At 36.8% G+C, this 21,836-nt stretch overlaps 2 protein-coding genes across 3 annotated transcripts in view; one reads left to right on the forward strand and one right to left on the reverse strand.

Moving 5' to 3' along the window:
• LOC109040779 (uncharacterized) overlaps window positions 1-21,836 on the forward strand; it is a 32,975-nt gene that overhangs the window by 719 nt on the left and 10,420 nt on the right. For both annotated transcript variants that reach the window (XM_019056834.2, XM_019056835.2), the window contains exons 2-7: window positions 3,608-3,797; window positions 16,793-16,899; window positions 17,689-17,813; window positions 18,629-19,062; window positions 19,440-19,579; window positions 21,130-21,259. In XM_019056834.2, the coding sequence (XP_018912379.2) occupies window positions 16,796-16,899; window positions 17,689-17,813; window positions 18,629-19,062; window positions 19,440-19,579; window positions 21,130-21,259 (933 nt within the window). In that variant the 5' untranslated portion in view covers window positions 3,608-3,797; window positions 16,793-16,795. The remainder of the gene's footprint in view (window positions 1-3,607; window positions 3,798-16,792; window positions 16,900-17,688; window positions 17,814-18,628; window positions 19,063-19,439; window positions 19,580-21,129; window positions 21,260-21,836) is intronic.
• LOC109040780 (pickpocket protein 28) lies at window positions 744-13,823 on the reverse strand. Its single transcript, XM_072300664.1, has 10 exons — window positions 13,694-13,823; window positions 10,709-10,912; window positions 9,505-9,637; window positions 8,733-8,881; window positions 5,463-5,664; window positions 4,423-4,693; window positions 3,210-3,269; window positions 2,579-2,774; window positions 1,970-2,061; window positions 744-1,540 (listed from the first exon to the last, which is right to left on the reverse strand). The coding sequence occupies exons 1-10, from the start codon at window positions 13,813-13,815 to the stop codon at window positions 1,350-1,352; spliced, it is 1,620 nt and encodes a 539-aa protein (XP_072156765.1). The 5' UTR covers window positions 13,816-13,823; the 3' UTR covers window positions 744-1,349.

A 21,836-nucleotide genomic window follows, 5' to 3' on the forward strand; every position in this document is an offset into this window, starting at 1 on the left:
TGATTGGGTGTTAGACTGGACCCTGACCAGTCCCGTTAAAATCGCAAGTATCCCGTAACTATGTTGGCTGCCTTTAACAGAAAGGGCTTACTTTATTTACATTCTGTTCAGATAGCTTAAAGCTCGCGCATCGTATGTTGAGACAAAAATTAAAGTAATGTTTATGTCACCACTTATCAGTGGTGCCATCTGACTGCATGTATTATCCTGTTGAGTGGTGCCAATTCAGAGCTAATCAGAGATTGACGTTTGTCTCAACATAAGATACGCTAGCTCTATTGGCGTTTCATGCCTGCTGAGCTGAATTGATAACTTTACTTGAAAATTGTGTGACTAAGACATGTCAGCCCCTCCATTTTGAGTCTTGCTTTACAGTGAAATTCATGTCGACGGTGTAAGTCGGCATTCACACAACTCGGTTTGCGACGTCGCAGACTTCCTGTCATACTTTATTTTTAAACGGTAACTTTTCCAAAACGATTCTTTAAACCGCCGCGATTTTTCTTCTCTGTGCGAAGAAAATTCTGCATAAACTTCAAGGAATGACATTAATTTTTTCTCCTTTAAAAAAATAACTTAGAGGCGGAAATTTTCAGACACGATGAATGAGATGTGTGATTGCGGACTTACGCTGTTGATGTGTACCTACCTAAGCCTTGCAAAGTAGTCATGGAAAGAAACTTTCTTTAGTTCCGTCACATATCTGTGATCACAACTCTCATTCTCAAATCAAACATTGGTGAGAAGAGTTGAGAAGCAAATTATATTTGCACTGTTCAAGGAGCAAAGAAGTGAAAGTTTACATGATGCATTTTGAGACCTACTCATTGGTGCCCGAATAGGGAGAGTGCGGGCTTAAGGACGGAAATCTGTTGGAATTGACTCCATAAGGTATAGCCGATTTGTGCTTTGCTTGCTTTTATTAAGAAGTTAATTGTTCATTACAAGGTCGAAAAACATTTAAATTTAATAGACAGTGGGTATCCTGAAAGAGAGGTGACCTAGTCCTCTAGAAATTTTTACTTTGTGCTGAACAAGCAAAGGGAGAAAGTGAGGAAATTTTCAAGAAATTACATCCATTAGACTCCCAATTACAAAATGAAGTATAACGGGAAGTCTGCTACTAATTATTTCAGAGTTTAAAATGAGAGTATTAAAAATCTTGCTATTTATTGAGCATTTGTGGATTAACTGCTACAACTATTTTTCGCTGAATAACTGTGTTTGGTCTCTGATGTTCATTTAGGTACACACTTCAAGGTGCAAATTTGCTTCATTTTCCCTGCGTGCTTTCAGATGCTAGCATTTGATATTTTTTTCTCTGTCACTCTAGCTCCTTTTAATTTTTATTATCGTAAGAAAGGAAATGGAAACATATGTTTAAATTTTTTATCAGCCTGTTCTGTTTCAAGCAATTCACTTTCGATTTTTCTTTTTCGAATAACGGTGCACCAAAGTCTCAACGAGAGAAAGTAGAAAGCTTCGAATGCACTCAAGAAGCTGAAGCCCATGAAAAGTCCAAGTAAACCTCCTGTGTTAGCTGCAACAATAGAAACAATAATACTTGTCACTCATTTCATATTATTTATGAAGGAAGTGCGTATTAAATCATTTTGAGAAAGTGCATTAGTATTGAGTGTTGCAATGCCGAGCATAGTTTTGGATCTTCAAAAGCTCCTGACCATCTAACTCTTTTATTTGAACATTGCGTCAGACTCAAAAAGTGGTCTTGAACAGCATGGCAAATGCTCAGAATACCTGGGAGATCAAGTGAAGGTTGAAGGCTCTTTTCATGTGTGAGTCAAAGAAAAATTTTTTGTTTGACGTGAATTTTTCAGCCCAATTTTCCTGCGTTTCATTTGTTTGACTCTTCTGAATGGTAATACCCATTATATAAATTAACTATTGATTAATTTAAAAAAAAATCCTCAACTCTCTCCCCCCCCCCTAAAAATGATCTTCAACTTACACAAAAACTCAGTGAATCCAAATAATTCTCCTTTCATGAAACCGGTGAACTGGGTATCTTGGAAAAACAAATGAAGTACAGCTATGTTTCGTCTGAAATCATTAATCATAATGAATCATTAGATTTTTTTTCCCTCCAGCCTTTTTATCAAGAATTTGAGTAAATTTCATTGATTCGGATTGTCCCTGGGATAAGGAACTAAAAACATGAAAATTGAGTTAGAGACTGTCAAGAAGCACTGTTTATGAATTTTTTTGAACTAAGAAGTCCAGAACTGTCAAATCAAACTGATATTGCGATGGTTGAAAGTTTGCAGTTCTAAAAAGATAAGTTTTGATAAAATATTATCCAAAAATCTTACCTAAGTAGGTACTATTTTTGGGTTTGTTTTTAGCTTTATATTATAATGTAACTTTCAGTACCAAAATGAGGATGCAAAGAAAGAAATGAACCTTTAGTCAAGGAGATAATTAAAATAATGGCTTCGCAGTAGGTTCTCCTCATAAGTAGAATTCTTTTCCCTTTTAAGTGTGCACTTATTGAAATTTTAACCCAAACGAAAATGAAGTCCTGTTTTCTCAATTTTATTTAAAGTACTAAATACTTAACTCAAAATACTGAGGATCCTTATTTCCCAACAGTTCGGGTTTTATTTTAAGTTTGCCTGAAAGTAAACTTGCTGATTGAGTTTTTGTGTAGCTGAGTCCGTAACATCCAGGAAGACAGCCACATTTAGGCCTGTTTGTTCCGTTCACAATCTTTGTTATGTTTGTCAGAGAGTCACTTAGTCGCATTTCCATCGCAACTGCAAGGAAGGAAAGGTAGTCAACTTTGGGATTTTTTAAGTGACTTCGGAATTAAACACCAGTCTGATAGTGATAGCTTGATTCAAACCCAACTGAAGTATTAAAAAAAAAAAAAAAAAAAAAAAAAAAAAAAACATTGATATATTCAATGCAGCATGCCAACTTCCTTTTTTTTGTTTTGTATAGAAAAAAGGCACACCTTTAGTAGTTTTCAGTTTTCCATGACCATTCCAAAATAGCATTGCTTAGCAGAGAACTGAATTTTAAAAGTAGCAGGGCAGGATAAAAATGTTTTACTCTGACTTGTCTGTTTCTCACATCAGTTTCTATTCTAAAATTCCAAGTATTTTCAGATTTTTTCCTTCGTTGGACATCATTTCTGTATGTAGTTTTTCAAATATAAATTGCAGAGGGAAAAAAATGTGATCACTTACGCTTTGCCCGATTAGCACATTCCAAGTCTCGTTTCCCGCAAATTCTCGAGAATCTGTCCTCTGAAAAAAGCCAATCAACGTCCTAATCATGTAGTTCCCCGAACTTTTTGATGCAAAGTTATGGCTGATATGATTTGTTTTTTGTTTCATTGTTTTGCGTAGTGTCCTTCTGTATGGTTGAACCACTATAGATGTACGGCTGAGCATTTTCCCTTTGCATTCTTTTCCATGCCACATGATAGGTGTCAAGTCTCACCAATGAACTCAAGACATGAATCAATAACGTGCAGTATGAACATATTGTGCAATGCCTGTTTAATTTTTTTTTGTGTCTTCTGATCGTGGCACATAAATTTTGAACTCTTTAGTAATTAGTTTATTTACTTTTTTGTCTCCAGATTCAATTGTTCAGTTTAAGCAATATGTTGTGGACAAGATTGAAGATTGATCGTTCAAGATATTTCATTGTCACAATTAAGAAAAGCTAAGGAGGACTATGAGTGGGTCTAAGAATCGGATTATTGCCTCATTACTATTTTACCTCATCTGCTGTCGGCCATCACTTCTCTGAGTCATCTGTCACCTAAGGTAAGTGTTAACTCTATATTAGAAGCTTCCTGGAAGACCCTCTAAAAGCAAGATTTATACCTTTGGCTAGAGGTTGGTTGTGCTCATCAGAGTATCAGGATTTTATAATTGAATTAGATTAGCAAGAAATGAGATACCTTCTTTAATCCCATGAAATCCAAGAAGCCAAGGGCTCAAGAAATTATTTTCTTCCATTGAAAGCTGCTGGCTTTCACATGAATTGAAAAGTTATTTTCAAGTTATTACCTGCCTGCAAGGTAGAGCGCTGTTTTGACCATCAGACCTCTCTAAATTACCTTCCATCAAGTTTCTGCCTGGTTTGAAAATTGACATATTTATCCTTTTAACTTACTTTCACTAAATGCAACTCTTTAATTCCTAATTCAAATTAATCTGAGATTTTCTTTGGCTTAGAACGTCACAAAAAATTCATTATTGATGAACCAGGAAAAAATAATTCATATCTCATTTGAGCAAATTCAACCTGACTCCCATAAAAATGTAGGTTGCACCTAAATACTAGGCAATTTGGCGTAATAGCTGCAAAAATGTTAGGGTGAAGTTTGAGCCTTGATCTGCATTAGTAGATGGATCTTCTAATGATTTTTAGTCTGACTTCACTCACTTGGCATATAGTACATGACACACTCGCAAAAACTGAGAGTGAAGTTTGCTTCACATTCTAAAATGCAGTTGTGTTGAGTGTAGGTCCTGTAAAAGCGTAGTCTTCGTTCATTTGAGAAGACACATTGTCGTTTATCCTCTGCCACTCCCTCGATACTTTGTGTGGCAATATTTATGATTGGTTGTATGACATATTGAGTTTGCTCCCCAGGCGATATAAATGTTCCAAATGTAGCTATCTTTGGTGTTTCAACAGGATTATGTAGCACAATCTGAAATTTCAACCAATATTACTGCTTTAATTATGATGAAATATTTTATTTTACTTCATCCACCATTGTGACGCAATGAAAACATTGTTCTTTCTCAGCAGATTCCTGTTTTATTTCTCAAAGTTTGAGGGAAACTCAATGAATCTACCTCTATGTTAGCCGATTATTATCAATAAAAGTTAGAAACAATTAGAACATATAGGTTTTTGCTGTTTATAATTTGTAAGCAGTTCATAGCGTAGAAAATTTGAGTACCAATGGACTGTTTGTACTGGTTTTTTGGGACTCAAATAGGTTTACATTTGTAGTAATTTAGCCAACAGTTCTTGTCTGACTGATATACAAAATTATTGCTATATCAGTGAATTATTACTGTTATGTAGGGGAAATCCGCTGCATATCAGTGGTGTCTTTAAAATCAGACAGATCACACCTGAAAATGCCAGAATGGTCTTGGAACTTTGGGCCAAATTTTGGTGAAAGTGAAGTCAGGAAACGTAATTTAAGTTGCATTTACAAATTGATGTCAGGCAATCTTAAAGGTAGGTAGGCATGTTGCTCGGTTTTTAAAAACATTTAAGCTGTTGGCGTGTATTTGAATTATCAGTCATTTTACTGCGTCAAGTATTACGAGTAATTGTATGAATGATTCGGTTAGCTTGAATCCTTAACTCTAGATTCTCTCGGGTTTCATGGCACAATGTGCTTTGATTGGAATTACCAGAGTTGGAGGAGCTATTTTGCTGGCACAGTATCTCTTAGGTACTACCTTAAAGCCAGTGCTGGCCTCTGATGAGCAGTAGTATTCATCTAGCTCAGAGTCCATGACAATTGTCAGACCAAGATGAGTGCCAGCACCCCATGGCCGCCATGGTAAAAAATGAACCGGTGTGCCAGGCGGGTATCCTGTTTCTGGAGTCCAGTCGACAGAAGGGTGGGGTAAAGTCACATTCAAATCTGAAATTTCATGCCTGAAAAGCAGCACAGAATTTTGCTTAAAAACTGCTCTAAAACAAATGAAGATTTTCCTACCGTAAAAACAAACTTCTGTTGAACATCAGTCAAGCAAGTTAAAGCTTGGTATCAATTAGCACCGTGCAAACTTTCTAACGGCTGGAATCAGATTCTGGTAAAATCCTAGTTTGGAAATCACTGACTTTTTTGTAGAATTTCGTGCGAATCGGTGTGCACTCATAAACAAATAGTTTTCATATAATTTTGCTGTGTCAGTTGCTGTACTGTATCTTATAAAGGGTTTAGAGTAAAGATACAGTATTCTGGGGACCCTAGGAGATACGGGTTTTCGGTCTAGTGACCAGGAAAAGTGGGAAAGTCAGGAAAATGAAATTTTTCAGGTAGAGAAAATGCGTAATGAGAACTGTTGCAAACTTCTCTGCAAGATTGTGATTTCTTGCGTATCTTTACAGTGCTTCGACACTAAGCCTCTCAGCGCTCTCTTCTGTTCTGTTGTGAATTTTGCCCTCGGAAATTTGAGCTTCTACTAATCCACTCTGGTGTCAAGACCAATCTACACAGGTCGGTTATCCCCCTGAACGTGTTTTAAGACCCTCTATGCATTGCAGCAGGAAATTTAAATACAATGCATTTTTTATGAAACAGCCAATGTGACATCACACTGAGTGCTGTCGAGTAAGGGCTGGGCAGGGTACTCCAAAAAGATGAGCAATGACTGACCTGTGAGGATTGACCTTGACCTTGACCTTGGAGCTGAGTTCAGTTTATTTTTGGTATTTTTTTATTTAGAAGAAAGAGGCGGGAGAAGTAAAGAAACTCAGGGAGACAGAATATCCAAAAATCAGAGAAAACCTGGATAGTCAGAAGGAAGGCAAAAATGTTTTTTTCCCCAGACACTCTGTCCTATTTATATTTTAAATTCATATCAAGAATCAAATACTAGACGAATGTAGGCAACTCCATAATTGTGCCTCGTCTTTGTTCTACTATTCTCAGCAACACCATCATGCAAAAATTTCTCCGGTAAAAAATATAAATACCCTTTTGTTTTAGGATTGCACATTTTTAATGATTGCAAGCTTTTTTCCATGAGTAATTAACCATTTCATCTCTCATAATACTGCTAAATTAAAGTGCTTATCTGCTTCAACGGATGCATGAAAAGTTAATCCTTGTAATATCAAGGCTATGAATCAAGATCGATTGCTTTGATTATAGAAGAGATTTGCAGTGAAATATTGAATGTTGTGAAAACTGACTTGTCCTTTCTTAGTTTTGTAATTAATGAAAAACTAAATAGCCTTGTGAAGAAAGTTCACCTGAATCAATTATACTATCAAGCAATGGTAGGTCTGTAACAATTTTTTGATTCCTCGAGTATTGAATGCTCTATCAAGTTTCAGCTGAATCGCACAAACTGACAAAGTATTCTTTTATGAAGATTACTTCAAGTAAATCAATATCTTTCAGAAACAAGAAATTGTTTTTAAATTCAACTTGTGTGAAGTGAAAAGTGAATAAAAACTTGAGAGTTTTTATTTTTGAGGGTCTTGAGGGTTATTTATACATGATGAACAGTAAGACCCAAAACGAATTAATGGAAATCTTGGAGCAGAGCCTTCTTGCTCATACCCAAAATGACACCCCTCAAGCCAAAAATGCCAAGAAGCGAGAACTGGCTAGACTGGGGAAAGTGTTCAGTAGGAAAGATGCGCCAAATAAACAAGAAAGGCTGAATCAGGAGGAGTACACAGTCCTTAATGGGAAAAAGCAGAAAGAAGAAGATTATGTCAGTATGCCCAGCAAAAAATCCAAAAACAAGAAAAAAGAGGTTAAAAAATCAAAAAGGACACCAGTGGATGTATTTGCTTTGCCTGCTCCAAGCACAGTTTTAACATCCTCCAAATTTTTGCCAGAGAGGGGAACACAGCATACTTCAGTTTCGTGCGCTCCCATGCCATCAGTAAATCGGTGGGTGGAAAAAAGTGGTGCTGATTTATTCGTAAACCCGAAGACCAGACGTTCTCCCTTGGCTCTGAATTTTGAAAATGAGCTAGCAACTGTATTTGCAGAAAGTATGAGGTCAGCAGCAAGAGAAGATAGACTTCGGACTATGCATCATCAGCAGAGCCTAGTGTTCCAGAACTGTATTCTGGATCAGCGGCTGAAGTCGAACTGTGAAGCTCCACCTGAAGGTGTGCCATTCAGTAGCAGTAATACTTTCTTCGACCATCATAATTACTTCCTCATGAGGCATCATGAGAACCATCTAGACAATCAGGATAGTGATGAGAGTGGCATTGAATGGCAGCTAGAAGTAAGTGAGCCCTCTATTGATGACAGTTGTGTGGAGTGGCAAACGAAATCAAGTAAGCCTTCCATTGATGACAGTTGTGTTGAATGGCGACCAAAATCAAATAAGCCTTCTATTGATGACAGTTGTGTTGAGTGGCAACGGAAATTGAATAAGACCTCTAATGGTGACAGTTGGGTGGAATGGCAGCTGGCATTAGATGAGACCTCCAGTTTAAATGAAAGTGTTAAATGGTAGCCTTTATTTAATAAGGCCTCTAGTGATCGTAGAAGTGTCAAGTAGTGGCCAGTATTACTGAGACTCCTAGTGGTAAGGGGAGTGTTAAATGGTATCGTTTATTGAATAGCATTAAAGATAGAGGTCTGAAATTTCACAATGGAGTCTTTCCAAAATATTCGATCAGATGAAGATGAAACGAAGCAAGCAGTAGCTGTCATTGTAAAATCAGAACTTACAAACCTTCCTAAAATACTGAAAAAGTAGGCATGAAAAACAACCAGTGATACCTTTTTTACTTTTCCCCATTAGAAAGCAGTCTCCTCAATTATTAAATCCATACTTCCATCACAATTTTTCAAAAGTTCTTTATGCCTGATGGCTCGTTAGAATTCTGGTAATATTATGGACTTTCAGTGCAATTTTCAAAGCTTTTCTACAGTTTTTTTTCCCCTGAAAGAAAATGTGTGTGTTGCTATTACACATTAGATCCTTCAAGTATGAAATGTTCTTAAGATTTTAAAGTTTACTTACAAATTCCGGAATATGTAATTTGCTTTCACCCGATTGAATGAGCAACACATACCCTCATCAGTTAATGAGGGGTTGAACAATTCATAACAGTTGTAACTTTCCCCATGCCACAAACATGATACCATCATTTCATGGCACGGCTGTGACACCTGACATAAAAAAAAAACTTCATAAATAATCTCTTATGTATTCATAAAAATTGTTCCGTAACTATTGTTTCACTCTGTCTGAAACTTTTCTTTTTTTCATTGCACTTACTGAAAACAAATTACCTGACCGTTTATGTGCAACCGTCAACCCTCAGAATTGTAACTTGATGAGGCGAAGGAGGTTTCTCCCTCTTCCCCTTTATATTTTTAATAGTGAATGGTTTGCGAACAAAGAATCCATATCTTTTGCAACCCTAAATTTTCTCTCAATACTTCCTTTCTAAACCTGAAAAATCGTAGGTACTGATTTATTTAAGATTCTGAGGTCGTCTGAGTATTAAACAGCAACATTGAAAACAGTTTTGAATCCTTAGGATAGGTGTAGTTAGACTGCCTCATTTTTTCTTGAAATAGTGCTCCTATAAAAAAATGTAAATACATTTTCAGTGTCTTTTTTCTTCTATATCCTATTAATTTGTGGTAATCAAAGCAAAGCTAGTAAATCGATAAGAATCATATATTTTGGAATTATCAATCAAATGTTGTCACCAGTATATGGAAAATTCTGTATAGCTGATAGAGATATTAAAAGAAAACAAAATTTTGCATCAGATGAAACTTACTTTTATCATGAATTTTTTAACAAATTCCCAGTCACCAGTTCGATTGTCTTGAAAAATTTCATCCTTGAGTGGAGATTCTTCATCACAAAAGTCGCTCAAAAGTTTCCGCTCATTGACGTTCAATTCATCTGAACTGATTTGGTCATTTAATTTAATTATCACAATAGAGTCATAATTGTCCAGAAATGTATTTTACTCTTTGTTAAACATCCTTTCATTTTTTTTTTTCAACTGAGTTTTATTGTGATACTCATTCCCAAAGCAGGTAACCATCTAAAATGTTTAAATGTGAGGAGCCTGGAAATGATGAAAATCCGAGACAAGAGCAATTTTTAAAAGGTATCTGAGGTTGAGTCACCTTTGCTGATTCCTTCAGGTAAATTTTAATGCGATGATTGTTAGAAGCTTTGATCTTATCTGATCCTCTCTGAAGTGCCTCATGCTTTTTGGTCCAATTAATTTTTTAAATTCTTCTCTGAATACACCAGAAATGATTAAAATTACATGGAAAAGCTGTCTTAACACAGCTTGTTAAACTTCTTTTTCTTCCATCTTTTTTTCTGTCACTAATCAGTTTCAGCAAGACTTCTCTCTTAACAAGAAAAATTATAATCACAAAAATTGCACTCTAATATCGAACCCAAGATTACAGAATACGATTTCTTTTGTAACTTTTTTCCTGCTAGCAAACCTAGAAAATCAATCTAAAACAACTCTAACAATTTTTTATTTCGACTTTTGGGAATTTTTTGGAGCTCCTGTTGATCTATGAATCCATATTCAGTAGCCAACAGTAGTTCAGGATTACCTCTTTGATCAAAGAAGTTTACTAAACCTCAAAGTTTCAGAGGTCACAGAGACCCTCGTTAAATCAATTTTAAAACTGCACGCGCAAAAGTAAAACTATTGAAATCATTAAGCAGAAAAAAAAACTAGATAAGCAACCAGAAACTTCTTTAATCAAGGGTTTAAAAATTTCATAATCTCCAATTAAACGTCTTTAAAGTGAAAAAAAAAAACAACTATATGTACCGGGTATGGCACACTGCTCCTTTTAGCATAATTAGGCTCACAATCAGTTACTGAAGGTATGACAAATAATTCTGAATTCCATGGAATTCTAGCAAGCAATTTAAAAAAATGTCAATCGTCAGTTATGATTTCATCGATAAGATCTGTCTAAAATCACCAAAATTAATCTCACCCTTTTAATATTTCTTCAGCAACAGATTTGCGAACATTATTCATGTTACAAACTGTGACAGCAGGAAACGGGATTGATGTCAAAGGTGTTGAAGTTGGTGACAGAGATACTATGACTGGCATTTCGTTCCATTTTGTCACCAAATTTGTTATGAAGTATGCTGCTGTTATAACAGCCAAGAGAAATGACACTATCCAAAAAAGTCTGGAAAAATGATACTACAAATTAAAGGAAGATGGGAATTTAATTATCTACCAAACAGGGTTCAGTTAATTTCCTGCATGCCCTGTCAGTGTAATTTCAGGAAGCAAAAATGAGATTTTATATAAATGTGCAGGGTTATTAATAATTTCAGGGGATTGACAGGTGGAACTGTTTTTTGCCTCCATCAATCTCGGAAAGGAGCTATTATTTTAGAATTTTCCTCCTCTCTGTACCCTCTCCCTCTTTTGCACAAATGGAAAATTTCTGGCTAAGCCACTGCAATTAACATTCAAAACAGACCAAGTGTAGCCAAAAATAATCAAGTTTACAGACATAGTTGTCAAACCATCCTTCAGAGTGGGAAAATTACTAGCAGTTATGTTGTTTTTAAATCACACAAGCCTAAAATTTTGTTCCCACCTTCCAAACTCAGTCTATAAAGTCTTTACTAACGGCTAACTCACTATCGCAAGATGTGAAATACTCGCGTAGCACCACTGCACTCAGAGACAAGAGACCTTTGATAGGTGGAAATTAGGTACTACCTTTCAGAGCTGTACCACTCGACCCTTGATATTAGATTTTTGTTGTTCTCAGCAATTCGTTGAGCAATTTTATATTAGGTAAAAACATTTTTTCTGCACATTTTTCAAGCCAAAGCTCAACAAGCAACAAAGAGGTAAGATGATTGGCGATAAGGAAACAGTGCGTCGAAATGTTGAAGGGTTTCCAACGATCTGGAAAACTTGGAAAATACATGCAATTTCCCCAAACTGTGCAAAAAGTCAGGGAATTTTTTGCAGTCTTAGAATCGAAAGAAAAAACCAAATCTATCATGTCAATTTTCGTATTTTTTTTTGCATTTCCTGCTGTTGCCACCGAATGCGAAACCGATGGATCTTGGCAAAAGTTTTAAAAAGTGCATGCTGCAAGTAATATTTGGTGACGTGTATTAAATTTTTCTGAGAAATATAAGCCTGAGGAAAATTTCAATAAAGTCTAGCAAATCTGGAAAATGCTAGGCAATTTTTTTTCCAAAGAGCTTGATGCAAAAACGGCTTTTTTCGCCCCCCTCTGGAATTTCTTCAGACTTTGTCTATTGATTACTCATACTTGAGCGCTTCTTTTCCCAAATTTTCAGACCCCCAAAAAATTTTGGGGGGGAGCTAGGGGGGGTGGAAGTCAAAACCTGTGAACCTCGATATCTCTCGAACGAAGAAAGATATCGAGGTCCGGTTTGGACGAAAAATCGTCTAAAATTGCATACTTTAAGATTCTAAAGGTCGAAATCCCGATATCGCATTTTTAAGTCAACATATGTGCTTTTTTCCAGTTTTTAGGTCTAGATAATTTCTTTTAAACGAAAAATTTACAAAGATCTCAATTTTTTATTTGAACCAAAACCAGTTTTTTAAATTGTTCGTCTTTTTCCGCATCCAACGAGTGGTCCATTAAGCTGGGGAACCAAACGGTTCCGGAGTTATGATCGATTGAAGTTTCCGCTCAACGCGCGCCGACCGATTTTCGCGCGCAAAAAAGTCGGATTTGACTGTTATTAAATCAGATTGACTGTTCAAACTGAGCGAAATGCATTATTAGGGACTCTTGAGGGTCGCTGAGTTCAGAAATTACAGATACTTCCAAAAAATTCACGTTTTTAAAATTACAGCTCTGTAGCGCTATTTTAGAGGCCCACTGAGCGCCGACCGGCCGCTCAGTGGTCCTGTACGGAGCTGTAATTTTAAAAACGTGAATTTTTTGGAAGTATCTGTAATTTCTGAACTCAGCGACCCTCAAGAGTCCCTAATAATGCATTTCGCTCAGTTTGAACAGTCAATCTGATTTAATAACAGTCAAATCCGACTTTTTTGCGCGCGAAAATCGGTCGGCGCGCGTTGAGCGGAAACTTCAATCGATCATAACTCCGGAACCGTTTGGTTCCCCAGCTTAATGGACCACTCGTTGGATGCGGAAAAAGACGAACAATTTAAAAAACTGGTTTTGGTTCAAATAAAAAATTGAGATCTTTGTAAATTTTTCGTTTAAAAGAAATTATCTAGACCTAAAAACTGGAAAAAAGCACATATGTTGACTTAAAAATGCGATATCGGGATTTCGACCTTTAGAATCTTAAAGTATGCAATTTTAGACGATTTTTCGTCCAAACCGGACCTCGATATCTTTCTTCGTTCGAGAGATATCGAGGTTCACAGGTTTTGACTTCCACCCCCCCTAGCTCCCCCCCAAAATTTTTTGGGGGTCTGAAAATTTGGGAAAAGAAGCGCTCAAGTATGAGTAATCAATAGACAAAGTCTGAGGAAATTCCAGAGGGGGGCGAAAAAAGCCGTTTTTGCATCAAGCTCTTTACTTGAATTCCCGTTCAAGTCTCCATCATCAATGGAATACACGTGGAAGGTCTTTCTCGTCTCCGGCGTTGCGGCGTCATACCCAGGGTGTCCACCGGTCCCCGAAAGTCCCCAATTTTCTTATTCAGATCCCCTATAAATGTGACAAAAATCGTCCTAAACACCGGCATTTTCAAATTTTCCCGCCAGCCGCGGCGCCGCGGTATAACCAGGAATAAAAAAACTGAAGTGTTGCTTGGTTTTTTGTATGTTTTCATCGGTTCAACACGACTTGTCAAATTAGTCGCATAAATTACGCCTTTTAACGCTCTTCCTCTTACTATTTCGGGAAGAAAAGTCCATGACTTTCTTGCAAAAACTCCCAGAAAGTCCCCAATTTTGGTTTTTTATAACTGGTAGACACCCTGATAACTACCTTTCGGTGAAGTGGAGATCGGTGCTGCCCATGTAGCGCAAGCCGTGGAGACTGCTGTTCTGGGTGTACTCGAGGGCCATCTGCTTCCAGTCGCTGGACTTCATCTGGAAGGCGTACTTCATCTGCTGCCGCAGCAGTTTCCGCGAGACGGTGTCCTTCTGCCGCTTCCCCCCCGTCGACTCGGCGTTGGTCAACTTGGGCCAGACCGCGTTCACGTCGCCCGAGGCCCAGATCCGCTGCCGCATCTTCCCGCCTCTCAGCCGCACCGGCTGCATCCTCAGCGCCCCTGCAACAACCCCACTTTCCAATCTAGAATGGAGATGTTGCATGTGTGAGGAATTTGCGATTTGACCATTGATTCTAATGTAAAAGTTCGCGAGAAACACGATGGTGCCACTGGTTTTCTCTGAAATCATCTCCCAAGCTCAAAAAAAGCTCTCAAGTTGAGGCCAAAATGGAGGGGATATCCCACCCTACCCTGAGAGTCCACCTCTACATCAAGACAAACTCTCCATGCAAAGATAGGGAGCAAATACATTAGACAGGGTTGCCACTTCATTTGGGGACTCTAAAACTGAAAGCACGGCAACCTTGCTAATGCATTCGCTCCCATCTTTGCATGGAGAGTTTGTTTGTGGAGCAAGATCGTGTCGTTGAGTCCCAATGAGTGGCAGCCTGCAATGATTTGCCCTATCTTGCATGGAGAGTCGTCTTGATGTAGAGTGGACCCGGGTGCGAGGATATCCCCTCCATTTTGGTCTCACTTTGAGAGCTTTTGTTGAGCTTGGGAGATGATTTCAGAGAAAACCAGTGGCACCATCGTGTTTCTCGCGAACTTTTACATGTGAATCAATGGTCAAATCGCAAATTTTTCACACACGCAACATCTTCATTAGGGAGATCGGACATGGAATTGTTTACAAAAACTGGGAATTTTTATGTTTATTTCGTCGTTCGAGGCCTTTCCATTTTCACACGCGACTGATGGAGAACTGTTCGCGTGATGGATATGTTTTTGCACCCCTGCCTGACCTTACCTCAAAGAGGATTTGTGGCCCCCTCCCCACTCTCGATTCCAAAGGAGGGTTCGGGGATTCCCCTAGCTTCAAATGAAGGTTCGAGGGGCCTTCCCGAAAAGCTTTCGAAAAAATGAATCATCTTAGGATCAACTTAAAACTACTCTCACCAGGATATCTTGATCGAATTACAGTTTCAAAGATGGAAGATAAACCATGTATTGAAAATTTTTGGAAAGTTCCAATCGAGATACGAATTTCTCAAGTTTCATCATCGACAACATGTCATGATGTAGGTGTATGTACGCAGGGTGTCTAACATCAGTATTTTCCCGATTCTACCGGGATTTGAGGTCAATCAGGATTTGAGGAAAAATCGGTCGTAAAATCAGGATTTGAGAAAAGTCGACCGTCCGATCGGATTTTTCTATCGAGCTATTTTTGTAAAGTTTTATTTTTTCCCGCCAAAAAATCAGGATTTAATCAGGATTTGGAAAAATCATGAGATCAGGATTTGGCAGTCAAAATCAGGATTTCGTCAGGATTTCCCAAAACGGAAAAAAAACTGGACACCCTACGTATTAATCAATGCTATTGTACGGCACTAACCAGGAAACAACTTAAAACTCCGTCAAGTTCTTGCCGAAAGCTTGGTCTCGAAAACTTCTAAGTCATCCGATTTCTACACAAAGCCGCGTATAAAACATCCGAAAGGAGGACAAGGAGAGGCGGCGAGAAGTACGATGGGCACTCGTTTGATTTCAGCTGAGCTAGGGGTCTTTGAGGTGGTAGACGATGTATTCAATTTCATTAATTTGTTTGCGCGATGTGTTTCAGCTCCTGATCTTTAGCTAAAGTATTTTTACGCCCGTATCTTTAATTTCAGCCCGTCTCCCGCTGAAAATGTTTTCATTTCGTCAATTTGTGTGTTTTCCTCTTCCGGACGTGTTGACAGGAGCGTGGAACTAAACCCCCCTCCCCTCGGCCACGCGACCCTACCGCGAAGGCACTCAAATATCTTGAATCGTTTTCTTTCGATTTTTTTTTATTTTATTATTTTTCACTTCCATCCTACCTTTAACGCACCGGAAAGGCAAAGGATGTCAGAGCAATTTGGGAGTCTTCAATTTATTTATTCTACCGACGACCTCTTTTTCTCTAAGCTTCCCATTTAGTCTATAGTTTCTTTGTCGCCTACCCCCCCCTCCGCCCCCCACCGCCACCCAGAAAAACCAAGCCTTCCGTGGAAAGAGTTGTTGTTGTTGTTGTTGTTTTTTTTTTTTGCAAAATTTTTATGGGTAGGTAGATTGGCTTGAAATTATTGTTCGTGGAACTAATTTGTCTGCTAGGGCTTTCCGCCCTGTGCAGAAAGCCTCCCCATGTTCATCAATTTTTCTACAAAATTTAACCCTGGAGTCCTCGCCGCCTGATAATCTACAGTAATATGTTTTAAATTTAGATCTTTATACAGTGCAGGGTTTCAGTCCTATTTTCCTTCCTTCAAATTTTTTATGAAAGTCCCAGTCCTAACGAGCGCAGTTCGACAAATTAGTTCCACGAACTTGGGGTCCCAGGAACAAGAATTCAAAGCTAATCTACCTACCCATGAAAAAACTTTCCACGGAAGGCTTGGTTTTTCACTTCTTGTCCCTAATTTGAGGCAAGGTCTCAGCGTAGTATTACGCCAAGTGCTTCTGAAGAACAAAGAATCAAGTCTATCATTAGCATAAGTAGATTCTGTTTCATTATGTACAATGAGCCTCTACTGCTCCTTAAAACGTCCTTTTGACCATGCACCCATACCCACATACTTCCGTAAAATACAGGGTGCCTTGATGTAACTGGAGCTGTGAAGCTGTTCTGCCATCCCATAGGCATCATTACACCCCACCCACCCCATTACATTTAGGCGCTGAGGCGATGCTTATCCTGCAACTTAGCAGTGCATATATATTGTTATCTGTGAATAAAATGTACTGAAGAACCTCTTGCACTATTGTTTGATGCACTGTCAATATTATTTAGTCTGTCTCGTTTTCAAACGAAATTTTTTTAAAAGGTAATTACTATCTTATGTTTTTAGAAAATGGAGTCTGAGAAGAGAGGTCGGAAATCCCTGGCCGTCCTACCAGACGCGGCTCTAGTAGGAAAAAACCCACAAGATATCGATGATCTGGTTCAGGGATTTAAGTAAGTTTATCCTTGTGTCTTTTTGAAGAGTTTTCAGTCAAAATCGGATGATTTTAGGCACGGTTGCAGAAAACTCTTAGCCATTTTTTGAACTGGCCTTTTGTATTTTGAAACTTCATTTTGCTTAACATTTTCGAAGCTATGACCCTTCTTTTGTTTTTCACTAAAATTTCAACAATTTTTTGATCACGATCGTGTGATCAGATGTTTCTGCACATGTATTTGATGAAAAATCGTGTGCAAAAATTATTAGAGTCAATCCAAATATTTGTATGCTCAGAGCTTCAAAAGAAGCATTTCTCTGCATTTAAATGATTGTAACGGCTGATCTCATCTGTGAAACTATTTTAAGTGTAAAATCTGAGCAGAATGGTGAAAAATCCTTTTAATATCCTTTTTCTATTATTTGAGAAGTTCCTATGGCGTACCAGCTGTCTCAGTATGCTTGTGAGATCAAATCTCGAATTGCGTTCCATCATAAAATATTATTTGTTGGATTAAATTATAAAAACTTAGGTTGGTTTCGTATTCCTTTCAAAAATTGTTGATTTTACCTTTCTTAAAAGTAATAATTGCTCCTGATTCATAGGAAAAGAAATGTTTTAAAAATTGGAAATCAAATATGTAACTTGGGTAAAAATCACTATTTCTGTCGCTTAATATTTGCAACAATTGCTTTTTAAATTTAAGAAAACTTACAACTAGAATTGAGTTATTCACTATTGTATGTCTTCTTTTTCAGACTTTTATGTCGATTAACAATAGAATGTGTTATTTTTGCCCCCTTAGGATTCTACAGAAACTGCTCAGTGCTCGAAATATTGATCCGTTTCTTGATCGCCCTAATGAAAATGAAAGTGACATCATGGCAAACTACTATGAAGTCATTGATGAACCCATGTGGTTCCATGAAGGTATCAATATTTTCTCTTTGTTACTTACAATCTTTTTCTTTTTGATTTAATACCCTCCAAATCAAAGTTAGAAAAATGTTTTTTTTTTTTCATTGCTAGAGTTTCTCTTGGACAATTCAGATCTTAGATCCTCAAAAATTCCTTGTTGACAGTAAAATTCATTAAATGGTCACTCAAGTGCAAGATAAAAATGAAAGAATATCTTTTGAATCTGTTTGCTAAAAATCCTTCGTAATTTTGTTTGTTGTTTCATTGGCTTGTATTTTTTATCATGGCTTTCTCTCCTGTTAGTTGTGCCTAGATCACATGGTTTATGCAATTACATATTTTAAAAATAATTAAATATACTACATATATTTGTTTGCCAAACTTTTTTTTGAGCTGAATACACTTGATTTCTGAAGAGTCACTGAAATGACATATTCAATTACATATGTGTATTTGAGTTTTGTGTTGGAATGAGTTGAGTCTTTCTTGGAAGTTTAGACTGAAATTGAAAAGTTTCTCAATTTGCATAGTTTTCATTTATGAAAAGCGGATGTGGAGCATGAATGAATCCAGATGCTGAGGGGTGCTGCCTACTGTTTTTTTTTTAATGACACTCTTAATCAATTTCATTAAAAATCTGATCAGTATTTACTCACTTTCAATTTTAAAGAGGTACTTAAAAATACTTTGGGGGCGAGGGAAAACCTTAGTGTATAAAACAATATTTGAAAATTGATTGATTAAAGTTGTACTCGGATGTTCTTGAATTTTGCTTTTCAAGCATTGACGAACTGTTTGTTTACTTTTATCATATTTCTGTGTTTTAGTGAAAGAAAAGTATGTGAGTGGAGCCTATTCTACAATCCCAGAATTTGTTCTGGATGTTCGACAAATTTTTGCAAATTGTTTTCGGTTTTGGGGTCCAAAAAATCCACTCACCAAAGTTGCCTTGAGGTTGGAGACTCTGTTTGAGCAAGAACTTTTGACATTACCAGCTGATACGCAGGCTGTTTGCTCCTTAGAAGCAACCCATGGATTTAAAGAAGAAGATCTTGTTTACAAAAAAGAGGGAGTCACGTCCCGGCTTTTGCAGTGGGTCATAAACGAGCAATCAGAAAAAGAGATGGCAGAAACGGAAGAGCTGCCTTTAATTGAACGGAAGGAACAGCAGGAAAATTTGGAGAAGGGAGTTGTCTCTTGGGAAAATGGAATCTTGTATGCTGATGAAGGCATTCAAGATCTCATAAAGACAATGTTTGAGGTTAGTATGTATGTGGAATCAAGTTGCCTGTGTCCAGTATGTTATCAAAATAAAATGTGATTCATCTGATTATTAATAGTTATAATAATCAATTGCGACCATCAACAGATATTGCTTTACAGTTTGCGTAAAAGTCAAACTTTAGTCATTGTTGCCTCTTCTTGGATACATTTTTAAAAAACAGTTTGGCAGGAAGAACACCCAAAAACATACAACTAAACTGGAGCTATGCTGGTTTAAAATTGGTGGTTCAAAAAATGTGGTTTTGAAAAAAGACTACTCAAAGTTTAAATCTGCTGTGTTCTGTGATCAAAATCTACCATGTCAAGTCACATTTTTTAGTTTTGACTAATTAATCATATTTCTTCCCTTTGCAGTTACCACAAATTGGACTATTTTTATGCCATGTAGTGCCTACATTTAATTTAGAACAGCTGAGTCAGTATGAAGTTGAACGTATGTTACTAGTTCCACAGTTCTCAAAAAGTTTAGCAGCCCTAATGACTTCACTACTCTCGTAAGTTCACTTTCTATCCACGTTTTTCGTATTTTAGTATTATTATCTGATCATTATTCATGCTTTTTGAATCAGCACATAAAGGAATAAATATAATAATAGGAAATAGTAAAAATAGGAAATAATAAATAAAGGAAGAGTAAACAGCACATAAGGTGTAAATATTTGTGACAGTTTATCTAATAATAACTTAGACTTGATAGTTGGGCATTAAGCCAAAGTGTCAAAAAGTGTGCAAGCATTAACTTACTTTAAAAATGCTTTATTAAATTATAACTTTTATCAAAATCTATTGAGATCTAGCTTTCTGACTCTAGAAGTCCTGACGATTGCAATAGTGACAAAAAGATTACACCAAAAATTATAATTCAATGAAACATTTTTTATGTAAGTTGATTCTTGCACATTTTTTAGCACTTAGGTTACATACCCACCTATCAACTATGTAAGTAAGTGTTACTACCAATATGTTACAAGTTAATAACTTACAGCAGTCATCAACAAAAGGTTAGGATTATTTTCTCGGAAGTTTCTTGTTGAGAGAAGGAAGAATAACACATTTCATGCTGAAGAGTTTTTCTGTCATTCTTGAACTATTGTGGTGGAGAATTATTTGCTATGTTAATAAAACTTTGAATGAAAATTAATGAAATTATTAAGAAGTTCGTTAATCAGTTTCTTTCACCGAAGATCATTGTTTTTTTAACCCTCTTTTGATGAAGGAAGATATTGCAATCCTTTTATAGTTATGTAAACTCTTCAAATTGTCAAACTCTTGAAAGAAGATTGTTTTCCAGTTGTCCGTATTGAGATTAATTTGTGTGATTCTCGTTATTATTAGATAAGACACTATTAGAACTTTTTCTTGCTAAATGTATGCTGTTTTTAGCTAAATGATATTACAAAAAATTTTGGAAATTGGATCAATGCTTTATTAAAGGTGTTGAAAAGAAGTCTCTTGAATGATTGTGTTTAATCAGAACCTTTTGTCGGAAGTATTATAATCCTCGGCAATATTGATTTCTGTACATTTCCTTCACTTTGCACCCAGCTTGCTAGGATGCATATCGACGGTGCAAGTCGGCAATCACATAACTCGGTTTGCGACGTCGCAGACTTCCTGTCATTCTTTATTTTTTAAACGGAAAACTATTCAACGGCAATTCTTTAAAACTGCCATGATTTTTCTTCATTGTGCGAAGAAAATTCTGCAAAAACTTCAAGGAATGATCTCAATTAGTTCTCCTTTAAAAAAATAACATCGAGGCGGAGATTTTCAGACACCGCAAACGAGTTATGTGATTGCCGACTTGCACCGTCGATATACTAGTGTTGGATGCCAAGAGCAAGCAAAAAACAACAGTAGTTAAGCGACAGGCCCTAAAATATGGAGCTGGCCTATAAGTCACTTTGTCGGCTGTTTGGCTTGACACTTTAACAAAGTTGGTTATGCACTCTTTCGTCTCCAAAATGCGACCTGAAAAATGGCTCTTATGTTCTGTAGTAATTGTGTAAAAACCATTGTATTTTTTTTGTTTTTCTTGCTGCAGGAGTAGGAAAGACAAATCAAAAGTTTTATATGGTCCTCCTATGCCCTATGAAGTTTGGTCTGCAAGACTGAATAACAGGGTGGCAACTTGGTACAAAACATATCACACCAAGAAAAATAAATTTCATGAGGTATGTAATTGTTTAGTTATTTTAGTGGATTCAATTAATTTACTAATGATTGCTCAATTGAGACTTCGTTGAGAGGTGAAATTCTAAATTATGATGAGAAAGTACCTCATAATCATCTCTTCTCTAAATCTCTAAGTTTAGTTGATCTACCAAACTTTAGTCAGATAAGTCAGAATTATGCTCTGAAACTTAATTATTGCAGGATAATAATTAATATTATTTAGACAAAATGTCTTGAATTTACTATGAGAAACCTAAAAGGGCTGATTAAACAAAACTTCTGTCTGGGCGTAACAACCTTCCTCAACAACCCATTCCCATACTTTCATTTTTGGCTAAAATTAGTAAATGTGGACACCTCCAAATAATCCTTAAATTCATTAAATGGAGCTGCAATTAGAGGTTCTCAGCATTTGCATTACGCTCAGTTAGGAAACAGTAAAAACAACTGTAAAGATGCTTTGATTTTCTTAATCTACCAGTCTGAACATAATGCAAAATGCAAAATCACAATTGAGGGAAAATTGTAAAAGCAGCCAAAATCATAAGGGAAAAGGAAAAAGAAAATAAGTGTAGT

The sequence above is a fragment of the Bemisia tabaci genome, chromosome 5 (genome assembly GCF_918797505.1).
Source record: "Bemisia tabaci chromosome 5, PGI_BMITA_v3".
NCBI classification, from domain to species: domain Eukaryota; kingdom Metazoa; phylum Arthropoda; class Insecta; order Hemiptera; family Aleyrodidae; genus Bemisia; species Bemisia tabaci.

What these genes read in the sequence shown, in the direction of transcription:
- LOC109040780 (XM_072300664.1), bottom strand. Translation starts at nt 13,815, where the DNA reads ATGAAGTACGCCTTCCAGATGAAGTCCAGCGACTGGAAGCAGATGGCC. An exon ending in TTAAAAAATTCATGATAAAA is followed by an intron (nt 8,882 to 9,504) that starts GTAAGTTTCATC and finishes TTTTTATGTCAG; the next exon opens with GTGTCACAGCCGTGCCATGA. An exon ending in AGGCCAGCACTGGCTTTAAG is followed by an intron (nt 4,694 to 5,462) that starts GTAGTACCTAAG and finishes TTGAAATTTCAG; the next exon opens with ATTGTGCTACATAATCCTGT.